This window comes from Callithrix jacchus, chromosome 15, assembly GCF_049354715.1.
Source record: "Callithrix jacchus isolate 240 chromosome 15, calJac240_pri, whole genome shotgun sequence".
Classification (NCBI taxonomy): domain Eukaryota; kingdom Metazoa; phylum Chordata; class Mammalia; order Primates; family Cebidae; genus Callithrix; species Callithrix jacchus.
The window spans coordinates 35,044,360-35,055,720 of NC_133516.1; the positions used below are offsets into that span (position 1 = coordinate 35,044,360).

Consider the following 11,361-nt stretch of genomic DNA (forward strand, 5'->3'; position numbering starts at 1 on the left):
CCTTCATCACTCCCGCCCTGCTCCCTGTGTGCGTGCAGAGCACCGGCATCACGCTTCCTGCTGACCACCAAGTCACAGCCCTGGTGCCCTCTGAGGCTGCCATCCGTCGGCTGAGCCCCGAGGACCAAGCTTTCTGGCTGCAGCCACGGATGCTGCCGAATCTAGTCAGGTGAGACCACCATTGCCAAGCTGCAGGAGGGGCTTCCTGCAGGACCCCGCCCCGCCCCAGCAAGTCCTCAGCCTGGCAGGCGCTTACCCATTGGGGTTGGCCCAGTACCAAAGGTCTCCATAACTTACACTAACTGATTCCATGACCCTCCCAAACTGCCCCATCAGGGCCCATTTTCTCCAGGGTGCCTTCTTCGAGAAGGAGCTAGCCCAGCTGCATGGGCAGGAAGTGGCCACCCTGGACCCCAGCACACACTGGGAGATTCACAACATTAGTGGGGTATGTGGTGAACTCTGGGCCACGAAGGGGACCAGGTGGTGCATGGGAGGGAGCCCCAGTGGCTGCAGGCTCTCCCACATCAGATATGAGATTGGGGTCCCCTCGCCCTTCCCAGAGCTGGGCTCAGAGGACGTGCTAAGGACACATTGCTGATGGACGTGGAGTCTCTGGGCCGAGAGTGACCGGCTGCTGGGGGCCATCTGTCCATCTGAGCTGCCCATGCATGCCCTGTGGAGTCTGTGTGCTTAGCTGACTAGGGATCAGAGTCGGTTCCTGGGAGGAGCTTCTGTGCAGGACCCAGCCCCTGGGCCACCGTGGGGACCACCTGTGGGTGCCTGTGTGCCTGGCAGGCTTTCTGTTGGGGCTGCCCCACCTTTAAGGGTCTATCTGTGCCCACCTGTGGCTGAGCTCTGCTGCTGCCTTCCAGAGGGTCTGGGTGCAGAATGCCAGCGTGGACGTGGCTGACCTCCTTGCCACCAATGGTGTCCTACACATCATCAGCCAGGTATGGCTGGAGGAGGGTGTGCACAGGGAACCTTGCAGGCAGGCCGTGAAGCAGTGGCATGCTGACCAGGCCCCTGTGCTCCGTACCAGATCTTACTGCCCCCTCGAGGGGATGTGCCTGGTGTGCAGGGCTTGCTGCAGCAGCTGGGCTTGGTGCCTGCCTTCAGCCTCTTCCGGGACTTGTTGCAGGTAAGGAAGGCTGGCAAGGGGGGACATGCCTGCTCACAGGGCACTGTGCCCCAGGTCCAGAGGGAGCTGGCTGGCTCCCAGTGTCAAGACTGACAACTAATATGCCCATCTCTGACCTCTACCCCATCCCTAGCATCATAGGTTGGTTCCTCAGATTGAGGCTGCCACTGCCTACACCATCTTTGTGCCCACCAACCACTCCTTGGAGGCCCAGGGCAACAGCAGCCGCCTGGTGAGGCCATGGAGATGGGGCAATGGCAGGGGGCAAAGGCACAGAGGGCAAGCCTCCCATCCCACCACGAAGGGACACAGTGGGTGTGGTGGTCTGTCCAGGGCACTTGGTTATCCTGGAGTCCCCTGAGCTTTCTCTTTCCCTCCCAGGATGCAGACACAGTGCGGCACCACGTGATCCTGGGGGAGGCCCTCTCCATGGAAGCCCTGGGGAAGGGTGGACACCGCAACTCCCTCCTGGGCCCTGCCCATTGGATTGTCTTCTACAACCACAGTGGCCAGGTTTGTGGGGCAGGGAGCAGGGAGACCCTAGCCTGGGCTCCTACTCCTGAAGATCTCTTCCTTCCCTTTGGAGTTTCCTCGGCTGGGAGCCTCTAATCTCTGCTCCGGGGAGCCACCCCGCCCTGGAGAACCGCCTGACCTTAAGCCCTGCCTGGTGAGGGTGGTGGGAGGGTGGATTCAGCTTCCATCTCTCTCCCCAGCCTGAGGTAAACCATGTACCGCTGGAAGGCCCCATGCTGGAGGCCCCTGGCCGCTCACTGATTGGCCTGTCTGGGGTCCTGACAGTGGGCTCAAGCCGCTGCCTGCATAGCCACGCTGAGGCCCTGCGGGTGAGAGGCTGGGTGGGGCCAGGGGAGGGCTGGCAGGGGAGTTCAGAGCGGGGAGCTGCTGGCTGGCCTGACTGGAGGAGCACATGGTCAGGGTGTCCTGGAGGAAGGGCAGGGGTCCAGCCCAGGACTGCCTGATGCCCAACCCATTTTTGCCTAGGAGAAATGCGTAAACTGCACCAGGAAATTCCGCTGCACTCAGGGCTACCAGCTGCAGGTGAGGCTGGCTTAGTGCAGCTCTGTCCCTGTGCTGCCTGCCCTCACTTCTGCCAGGGTGCCCAATCCCCTTACCTTCCAGCCCAGCTCTGCTTGGCCCAGGCATCCAGACACAGGGAACTGGGTGGCAGATGTCCCCATAGAGGCCCGGAGGGCTGGTCTGCTCTTCTTAGAAGACTCCCTCAGACTTGCAGCTTGGATTCTGTCTGCCCTCTCCCATCAGACAGTCTGTCTTGGTCCCTCCCTGACACTTCTGCTGTTCTGCTCATCTGCCTGATACCTGCAGTTCCTCTGTCTGTCTCCCTGTTCACTGCCCTGCCCCTGCCCAAGCCGCTGGCTGACCCCTCCTGACTGTCACCATTTCCAGGACACACCCAGGAAAAGCTGTGTCTACCGATCTGGCTTCTCTTTTGCCCGGGGCTGCTCTTACACATGTGCCAAGAAGATCCAGGTTTGTCCTGAAGCCCCCACCCCAAGCCTGTCCAGAGAGAGGGAGGTGGGAGTCAGGGAGGATCAGGGAGGAGCCCAGTTGGGATCTTAAGGGCAGAGGCTGGCCTGGGACTAGGTTGAGGCCAGAACCCAGACAAAGGAGAGGGGAGAGAGGTTTGAAGACAGAGGGCAAGTGTTTGTCCCTGTATCTGCTCCCCCAGGGAGCGGAGACAGTGAGAGGAAGAAAAGGCAGTCTGGAGCTGGCTCCATCAGCCAAAGCCCAGGGGCAGCAACTGGGCCTGCTCAGCCCCTCACTGTGGGATCTGGGTGCAGCCCTTCCCTACTTGAGCCTCAGTTTTCCCACCTTGCCAGAGGGCGGGTTTTAGGAGGCATCTCTGTGTCTTTCTTGGCTCTGACCTGCTCATCTCTGGGTCTGGGGTTCCAAGGGGCTTTGCTCCATGGCTCTGTGGCCCTGAGATGCCCCCGTTCCCCTTCCCCCTGACATCCATACTCGGCCTCTCTCACCCTCTCTCCCATACCCCCTCCAACAGGTGCCAGACTGCTGTCCTGGCTTCTTTGGCATGCTGTGTGAGCCATGCCCAGGGGGCCTGGGGGGTGTGTGCTCAGGCCACGGGCAGTGCCAGGACAGGTTCCTGGGCAGTGGGGAGTGCCGCTGCCACGAGGGCTTCCACGGAACAGCCTGTGAGATGTGTGAGCTGGGCCGCTATGGACCCAACTGCACCGGAGGTGAGGACAGGGAAGAGCGGGGGTGGGTTCCTGGCAGCAGAGAACAGCCCAGAGACCCAAGCCAGGACAAGATAGAGGCACTGGGTAACTCCTGTCCTCCTCCATCCCATTGCAGTGTGTGACTGTGCCCATGGGCTGTGCCAGGAGGGGCTGCAAGGGGATGGAAGCTGTGTCTGTAATGTGGGCTGGCAGGGCCTCCGCTGTGACCAGAGTGAGTGGGTCCCCATGGGGAGGGGGCAGGTGGCTACTGAGGAGGCAGTTCCTGGGTCCGAATGACCAGTCATCTTCCTGCCCCCCAGAAATCACCGGCCCTCAGTGCCCTAGGAAGTGCGACCCCAATGCCAAGTGAGTGGGCCCAGTCTGGGGCAGGTGGGCGAGTGGCGGGGGCCCTGGGGGTCAAGGCACGGCTGGACAGGCATGGGCTGAGCTGCTGCCACCCCTCCCAGCTGCGTGCAGGACTCAGCCGGAGCCCCCATCTGTGCCTGCGCCGCAGGATACTCTGGCAGTGGCATCTTCTGCTCAGGTCCAGCCACATGGATACCCGGGGCCCTTCCTGAAGTTTTGGGGTGGCTGTCCCCACAGAGCCCCTTCACTCCCTCTAGGCCCAGTTGTTCTTGCTGTCCCATCTCGGGCCTCACCCTTCTCTCTGACTTTTTCCTTTCTCTCACGCCCTCCTCTCCTGTCCCCCCATGGCCCGTGCCTGCTCCTTACGACTCTCTGGGACCATCTCCTCTAGAGGTGGACCCCTGTGCCCATGGCCATGGGGGCTGCTCCCCCCATGCCAACTGTACCAAGGTGGCACCTGGGCAGCGGACATGCACCTGCCAGGATGGCTACGCGGGTGATGGGGAGCTGTGCCAGGGTGAGACTGGACCCCCAACCTGGGTTGTATGTGGGGCTAGGGGTCTGGTTTCAGTGATCTCAGTCAGACTAGGAAGGGCTGAGGAGCATGGGGACATTTGGGGACTGGGGGTGCTGAGAGAGGAGGGGTGGGACCTGAAGGTACAGAGGACAGATGAAGGGGGGGCTGCTACTAAGGGCCACCCCCATCCCAGTGTCTCTTCCCTCAGAAATTAACAGCTGTCTCATCCACCACGGGGGCTGCCACATTCACGCGGAGTGCATCCCCACGGGCCCCCAGCAGGTCAGCATGGCAAGGGTGGATATGAGGGCCATGCCATACCCTCACAGGGTGGGGCCTCCCTTCAGGGCAGGCCTGGGGGTGACCCTTTTACCCGGGGTGCTGGACAGCTGTTGGCTCCCAGCAGCCCGACTGATTGAAACTGGGGACAGGTCTCCTGCAGCTGCCTTGAGGGCTACAGTGGGGATGGCATCCAGACCTGCGACCTCCTGGACCCCTGCTCTAAGGTTGGGCCCCTAGTCCTGTCCTCCTTCACAGGGAGAGAGGACTGAGGCAGGAACCAGCCTGCCTTACTTCCAGCAGGGTCCTAAGAGCTTCTGCAGGGTGGGCCATCCTCCCCTCAAGCTTGAGTTTGATCAGTGGGAAAGAGGATGTGGGGGGCTGCGAAGGGGTCTTCCTGCCTCTTTCACAGGGCTGGGTGGGATAGAGAAGTCCTGGAAGCCACTGATACCTTCCTCTCCTGTCCCTGCCTCAGAACAATGGAGGCTGCAGCCCTTATGCCACGTGCAAAAGCACAGGGGATGGCCAGAGGACCTGTACCTGTGACACAACTCACACCGTTGGGGATGGCCTCACCTGCCGTACCCGAGTTGGCCTGGTAATGATGCCCAAGTCAGACCCCGATCTGGTCTTGGCTCTGCCCCATGGGCCTGACCCATGGTCTTGGCAAAGACCTGATCCTGATCCTGATCCTGACCCTGACCATGACCCTGAGCCTGACCCCTGACTCTACCTGGGCCTGACCCCAGCTATGACCCATGAAACTAGCCCTGACCCCAATTCAGACCCCCCGGCTTTCCTTTCCTCATATCTGCCTTGGCTAGACCTTGGGCCGCAGGTGCTGGGACAGGCACCAGGCCCTGAATGGGGGCCGCCCCAAATCTGAGCTGACCCTCGCCCCCTCCAGGAGCTCCAGAAGGATAAGCATGCCTCTTTCTTCAGCCTCCACCTCCTGGTGAGTGGCCAGCCTGGGCCTCTGTGACCTACAAGTCCCACCCCTCTTTGGGCTTCTGTTCCCATCTTGTCAGGGGGTTGGCCGGTTTGCTCTCTGAGTTCAAGTCCTCCCCAGGAGATCCATGGAGGCCTCAGGCTGCTCCCCTTCCATTCATGCCATTATCCCCTCCCGCAGGAATACAAGGAGCTCAAGGGCGATGGGCCTTTCACCATCTTCGTGCCGCACGCCTATCTAATGAGCAATCTGTCGCAGGTACGCAGCCCCCAGAGCCAGGCTGGGCAGGGCTGGGCGCTCCAGTGGCAGCCCTGCATAGGCGGCGGAGGGGGGCAGTCAAGGACTGCCCACTCCCCTCGCGACTCTGCTCCAGGATGAGCTGGCCCGGATTCGCGTGCATCGCCAGCTGGTGTTTCGCTACCACGTGATTGGCTGCCGGCGGCTGCGGAGCGAGGACCTCCTGGAGCAGGGGTATGCCACGACGCTCTCGGGGCACCCACTGCGCTTCAGCGAGAGGGAGGTGAGCCCCCGCCCCGCCCCGCTCTACCCGCCCCCACCCAAGGTCCAGACCCTCACCTCCCCCAGCTAGGGGGCACCTCCGGGAAAGGGAGCTGAGTTCAGGCTGGGACCCCACGCACGATCTGTGCCTCACCCACTGCCGTGGGCCTGTCCAGCCCAGAGCCCTCGGGTGCTTCTGAGGACAGAGCCCCACCCCCTGCCCTGACTCCGCCCTGGATCCCGCCCACCTGCAGTCCTGGTCTCGAACCCGGGACTGCCTGCACCCTAAGACTCGCCCAACCCAGGCTCCGCCCCACCTCAGGCCCCTGGCAGCTTTTGAGCACCCCACCCATTGGCTTCAGCAGCCCCGTGCCGGTCCCCAGGGCAGCATATACCTCAATGACTTCGCGCGCGTGGTGAGCAGTGACCATGAGGCGGTGAACGGCATCCTGCACTTCATTGACCGTGTCCTGCTGCCCCCTGAGGCCCTGCACTGGGAGTCGGGTGATACCCCAGTCCTGAGGGTATGACAGGCACAGGCCTAGGAGCTGGAAGGCAGGCAGCTGGGGGCCTAGGATCCTCCCTTCCTGCCTGGCCTAGCTGTTTATCAGTGCCTTTCCCCAGAGAAACGTCACTGCCGCTGCCCAGAGCTTTGGTTACAAGATCGTCAGTAGCCTCCTGAAGGTACTGGTGGGCCTGTCGTCGTGAGCATATGTGCACATGTGCCCTTGTACGTGTGTGTGCTGTGCTCCAAAGCCCGGCCAGGGGCAGCCACTGCAGTTGCTTCACACTGCCTGTGGCCAGACTGTCCTGTGTGAGCCTGTATCAACTCATGTGTGTACAGGCCACATCTGTGTGCATGAGCCCCCCAGGGTGAGCACAGGGGTGTGCCAAGTGTGTGACTGCATTTCTGATAGCAGTGTGCACGGCTGAGATGTGTGCATGCTCATGCCTGCCTGGGACGGCTGCAGATGAGTGTGGGTGCCTCTGGAGCCCCTTCCTGCTCTGTGGCACAGCCCGCTGCCTTGGCTCACTAGTCTCTGACTGGGCTGCAACTGCCGCATCTTTGCTGCATCCCACCAGATGGCTGGCCTCCTGCCCCTGCTTCGAGACCCATCCCATAGGCCCTTCACAATGCTGTGGCCCACAGATGCCGCCTTGCAAGCCCTGCCTCTGGAACGCCAGGCCTGGCTGTACCATGAGGACCACCGTGACAAGCTAGCAGCCATCCTTCGGGGCCATATAATCCGCAGTGTCGAGGTGGGTGCAGCCCCCAGCCTTGGTCTCGCTGTCTGTAGCTCAGCCTGTCTCTCCGCCTCCAACCATGACTCCACCTGCTAGGCCTTGGCATCTGACCTGCCCAATATGGGCCCACTTCGAACTATGCATGGGACCCCCATCTCTTTCTCCTGCAGCCGAATGCGGCCCGTGAGTCTGGGGAAAGGGCTTGGATGAGGGTAGTAGGAGGCAGTGGCCCTGGCAGTGGGGGCTGGAGTGATCTGTGACCCTCGAGTACCTCACATTCTCCCCATGCAGGGTGAGCTCACAGTGGGGGAGGATGGTGCCCGCATCGTGCAGCGGCACTTGCCCTTTGAGGGAGGCCTAGCCTACGGCATCGACCAGCTGCTGGAGCCACCTGGCCTTGGTGCTCGCTGTGACCGCTTTGAGACCTGGGCCCTGAAAGTGGTGAGGGAGGCCAGGAGCAGACGGGTGGGAGGCCACCCTGCCTGTGGTGTCCATCCACCTGACTTTGCTGTCTTGGCCTCCCTCCCTTCCAGAACACTTGCAGCATCTGCGGGCTGGAGCCACCCTGTCCTCAGGGGTCACAGGAACAGGTAGAGAGATGGGAGCTGAGGGAACTGGGTGAGGGAGGGACTGGGGGTGGGCAGAACCCAAGGACCACCAAACTCAGAACCACCAAACTGCGGCCTCAACCCTTCGGCCCAGGGCAGACCTGAGGCCTGCTGGCACTTATCCTCGAAGTTCTGGATGCTCCATTCGCTGCACCCTTTGGGACTACGCCGCAGCATCTGGCTCCACCACAAGCTTTGGGATCAGCCCCACAGCCTGGACAGGGGCTGCCGCCGCAATTGTGTCACCACCATCTGGAAACCCAGCTGCTGCCCTGGTCACTATGGCAGTGAGTGCCAAGGTGAGCCCTGAGACACTGTTGACCTGCACCTCTATTCCCCAAGAGAGCCAAAGCACAGCTCTGGCCATTGTCCCTGAGACAGCAATGGGGTATGCAGGGCTGAGGAGTTCTGGGTGGTTAGATTTTATTAGTGGGAGTGCTGGGAGAGGGCAGGGCTGGAGAGTGGACAGTGCAGAACCTGGGGAGCAGTGCTGGGGGATCTGGATGTTCTCCAGGACACACACCTGGAGGGATCTTAGCAGTGTGGGGACATGGGTCAGGGACAGATGGCAGGGCTAGGCTGGAGGTACATGTGCAGGGGTCCTGGTGAGAGCCCCTGGCCCCACCTCACTTCTCCCACCCTATCCCCCAGCTTGCCCTGGCGGCCCCAGCAGCCCTTGTAGTGACCATGGCGTGTGCATGGACGGCATGAGTGGCAGTGGCCAGTGTCTGTGCCGTTCAGGTTTTGTGGGGACAGCCTGTGAACTCTGTGCTCCTGGTGCCTTTGGGCCCCATTGTCAAGGTGGGCCATCCCCCGCTCCACCCCACACCCTGATTCTTTTGGCCCCTGCGGGCTAATCTTTATCTTCCTGCTGTCCCTGTCCTCAGCCTGCCGCTGCACTGTGCATGGCCGCTGTGATGAGGGCCTTGGAGGCTCTGGCTCCTGCTTCTGTGATGAAGGCTGGACTGGGCCACGCTGTGAGGTACAACTGGGTGAGTAGCCCCATGCTCCTGCTCACCCTGCACACTTGTGTACATGTGCACACATCAGTAAAGACACTAAGGGTGGGGGAAACAGGCGGAGGCCAAGAAGGCAACTACTAACCTGATTCTGGGGGCTGGGCCCTGGGGGGCAGAGCTGCAGCCTGTGTGCACCCCACCCTGTGCACCTGAGGCCGTGTGCCGTGCAGGGAACAGCTGTGAGTGCAGTCTGGGCTACGAAGGGGATGGCCGAGTGTGTACAGGTAGGCAGGTGGGCAGGGACATGGAGGTGGGAGGCCCCCACTCTCCTGCAGCCACTGGGTCCAACCACTCCCTCCCCACCCTCAGTGGCAGACCTGTGCCAGGATGGGCATGGTGGTTGCAGTGAGCATGCCAACTGCAGCCAGGTGGGAACAGTGGTCACTTGTACCTGCCTGCCCGACTACGAGGGAGATGGCTGGAGCTGCCACGCCCGCAACCCCTGCGCAGATGGCCACCGTGGGGGCTGCAGCGAGCATGCAGACTGCCTGAGCACTGGCCTGGTGAGCAGGTGGGGGAGCTGAGCAGCCAGGGTGGGGAGGCCCAGCAGACCTTTTGGCCTCTGAAGGGCACCCACTGCTCTCCCCAACCCAGAACACACGGCGCTGTGAGTGCCACGCAGGCTACGTGGGTGATGGACTGCAGTGTCTGGAGGAGTCGGAACCACCTGTGGACCGCTGCCTGGGCCAGCCACCGCCCTGCCACTCAGATGCTGTGTGCACTGACCTGCACTTCCAGGGTGTGTCCCCTGCCAATTCCCAATACCCCTGTTTCATCCTTCAGAGCTGGTCAGCTGACTGCATACCTCCATTCTGCAGAGAAACGGGCTGGCGTCTTCCACCTCCAGGCCACCAGCGGCCCTTATGGTCTGAACTTTTCAGAGGCTGAGGCGGCATGTGAAGCCCAGGGAGCTGTCCTTGCTTCATTCCCTCAGCTCTCTGCTGCCCAGAAGGTGTGTGGGGCCCAGAATTTGGGGCCAAGCCTTTGGGGGAGGCCTTAACTGGGTCTTGGGTCTCAGCATCCCCTCTTGTTCCTACAGCTGGGCTTCCACCTGTGCCTCATGGGCTGGCTGGCCAACGGCTCTGCTGCCCACCCTGTGGTTTTCCCTACGGCAGACTGTGGCAGCAGTCGGGTGGGCATAGTCAGCCTGGGTGCTCGAAAGAACCTCTCGGAGCGCTGGGATGCCTACTGCTTCCGCGTGCAAGGTGCGTCCACCCGACCAAACCCTACTTCCCCAGCTCTGCCCCTTCCCCAATCCACTGAGCCACTGACCTGCCTTTCCTGCAGATGTGGCCTGCCAATGCCAAGATGGCTTCGTGGGTGACGGGATCAGCTCTTGCAACGGGAAGCTGCTGGATGTGCTGGCTGCCACTGCCAACTTCTCCACTTTCTATGGGGTACACATGTGGGGCCCAGCCTTGGGGGTGGGGGGGTGCAGAGCAGCAGGTGTCCCTGAGGAGGGAGCCTGCTCACAGCTCTGCCTCTCCTCTGAGCCAGATGCTGCTGGACTATGCCAATGCCACCCAGCGTGGTCTCGACTTCCTGGACTTCCTGGAGGACGAGCTCACATATAAGACACTATTCGTCCCTGTCAATGAAGGCTTTGTGGACAACATGGTAACCAGCAGGGGTGTGGGGAGACCAGAGTCCAAGTCAGCTATCTCCAGCTGGTCCAGGCCAACAGGCCTTGCTCTGCCCACAGACGCTGAGTGGCCCAGACCTGGAGCTGCATGCCTCCAACACTACCTTCCTAAGTGCCAACGCCAGCCAGGGGAAGTTGCTTCTGGCCCACTCAGGCCTCAGCCTCATCATCAGTGACGTGGGCCCTGACAATAGTTCCTGGGCCCCTGTGGTAAGTGTGGCCACCGTCCCACCCTGCGGGCGCTGGCCCTCACCATGGGGCCTGACTCTGGTCTCCCTGCAGGCCCCAGGGACAGTTGTGGTTAGTCATGTCATCATATGGGACATCATGGCCTTCAATGGCATCATCCATGCTCTGGCCAGCCCTCTCCTGGCACCTCCACAGCCTGTGAGTTGGGGAAGGGGGAGGCAGAGCCTTTTCTGCCCACCCCCCACAACCTGTGAATCTGGGGAACGGGGTGGGACAGCTCCCACCAGGTCCTCAACACATTCCGTTTGTAGTGGGCAGTGCTGGCACCTGAAGCCCCACCTGTGGCAGCGGGTGTGGGGGCTGTGCTTGCTGCTGGAGCCCTGTTCTGCCTGGTGGCCGGAGCCCTCTACCTCCGTACCCGAGGCAAGCCCACTGGCTTTGGCTTCTCTGCCTTCCAGGTAGGGCTGGGTTCGGGCTTGCAATGGCAGGTACTTGGATCTCACTCAAGGAGCCTCACCACTCACCCCTCTGCTGCTCCCAGGTGGAAGATGATGCTGACGACAACTTCTCACCATGGCAAGAAGAGACGAACCCCACCCTGGTCTCTGTCCCCAACCCTATCTTTGGCAGCCATGACGCCTTTTGTGAACCCTTTGATGTGAGCATGGAAGTGTGGTGGATGCGGGATGGGTCCAGGC

At 61.7% G+C, this 11,361-nt stretch overlaps 1 protein-coding gene across 21 annotated transcripts in view; it reads left to right on the top strand.

Annotated features, from left to right (window-relative positions):
- Positions 1–11,361, top strand: part of STAB1 (stabilin 1) — a 29,592-nt gene that overhangs the window by 17,968 nt on the left and 263 nt on the right. For 3 of the 21 annotated variants that reach the window (XM_078351088.1, XM_035275742.3, XM_078351094.1), the window contains 39 exons: positions 39–169; positions 337–448; positions 876–953; positions 1,043–1,141; positions 1,275–1,373; positions 1,523–1,654; positions 1,855–1,983; positions 2,141–2,197; positions 2,564–2,647; positions 3,177–3,372; positions 3,488–3,583; positions 3,672–3,717; positions 3,819–3,895; positions 4,109–4,234; positions 4,443–4,516; positions 4,666–4,740; positions 4,989–5,111; positions 5,421–5,468; positions 5,643–5,720; positions 5,836–5,982; positions 6,323–6,484; positions 6,585–6,644; positions 7,044–7,220; positions 7,302–7,388; positions 7,497–7,646; positions 7,739–7,795; positions 7,908–8,112; positions 8,465–8,614; positions 8,701–8,805; positions 8,949–9,056; positions 9,142–9,335; positions 9,427–9,571; positions 9,651–9,784; positions 9,872–10,037; positions 10,120–10,229; positions 10,330–10,449; positions 10,535–10,861; positions 10,975–11,121; positions 11,205–11,321. In XM_078351088.1, the coding sequence (XP_078207214.1) occupies positions 39–169; positions 337–448; positions 876–953; positions 1,043–1,141; positions 1,275–1,373; positions 1,523–1,654; positions 1,855–1,983; positions 2,141–2,197; positions 2,564–2,647; positions 3,177–3,372; positions 3,488–3,583; positions 3,672–3,717; positions 3,819–3,895; positions 4,109–4,234; positions 4,443–4,516; positions 4,666–4,740; positions 4,989–5,111; positions 5,421–5,468; positions 5,643–5,720; positions 5,836–5,982; positions 6,323–6,484; positions 6,585–6,644; positions 7,044–7,220; positions 7,302–7,388; positions 7,497–7,646; positions 7,739–7,795; positions 7,908–8,112; positions 8,465–8,614; positions 8,701–8,805; positions 8,949–9,056; positions 9,142–9,335; positions 9,427–9,571; positions 9,651–9,784; positions 9,872–10,037; positions 10,120–10,229; positions 10,330–10,449; positions 10,535–10,861; positions 10,975–11,121; positions 11,205–11,321 (4,728 nt within the window). The remainder of the gene's footprint in view (positions 1–38; positions 170–336; positions 449–875; positions 954–1,042; positions 1,142–1,274; positions 1,374–1,522; positions 1,655–1,854; positions 1,984–2,140; positions 2,198–2,563; positions 2,648–3,176; positions 3,373–3,487; positions 3,584–3,671; positions 3,718–3,818; positions 3,896–4,108; positions 4,235–4,442; positions 4,517–4,665; positions 4,741–4,988; positions 5,112–5,420; positions 5,469–5,642; positions 5,721–5,835; positions 5,983–6,322; positions 6,485–6,584; positions 6,645–7,043; positions 7,221–7,301; positions 7,389–7,496; positions 7,647–7,738; positions 7,796–7,907; positions 8,113–8,464; positions 8,615–8,700; positions 8,806–8,948; positions 9,057–9,141; positions 9,336–9,426; positions 9,572–9,650; positions 9,785–9,871; positions 10,038–10,119; positions 10,230–10,329; positions 10,450–10,534; positions 10,862–10,974; positions 11,122–11,204; positions 11,322–11,361) is intronic. The other 18 variants (XM_035275744.3, XM_078351098.1, XM_078351082.1 and 15 more) reach the window with 16 other exon arrangements.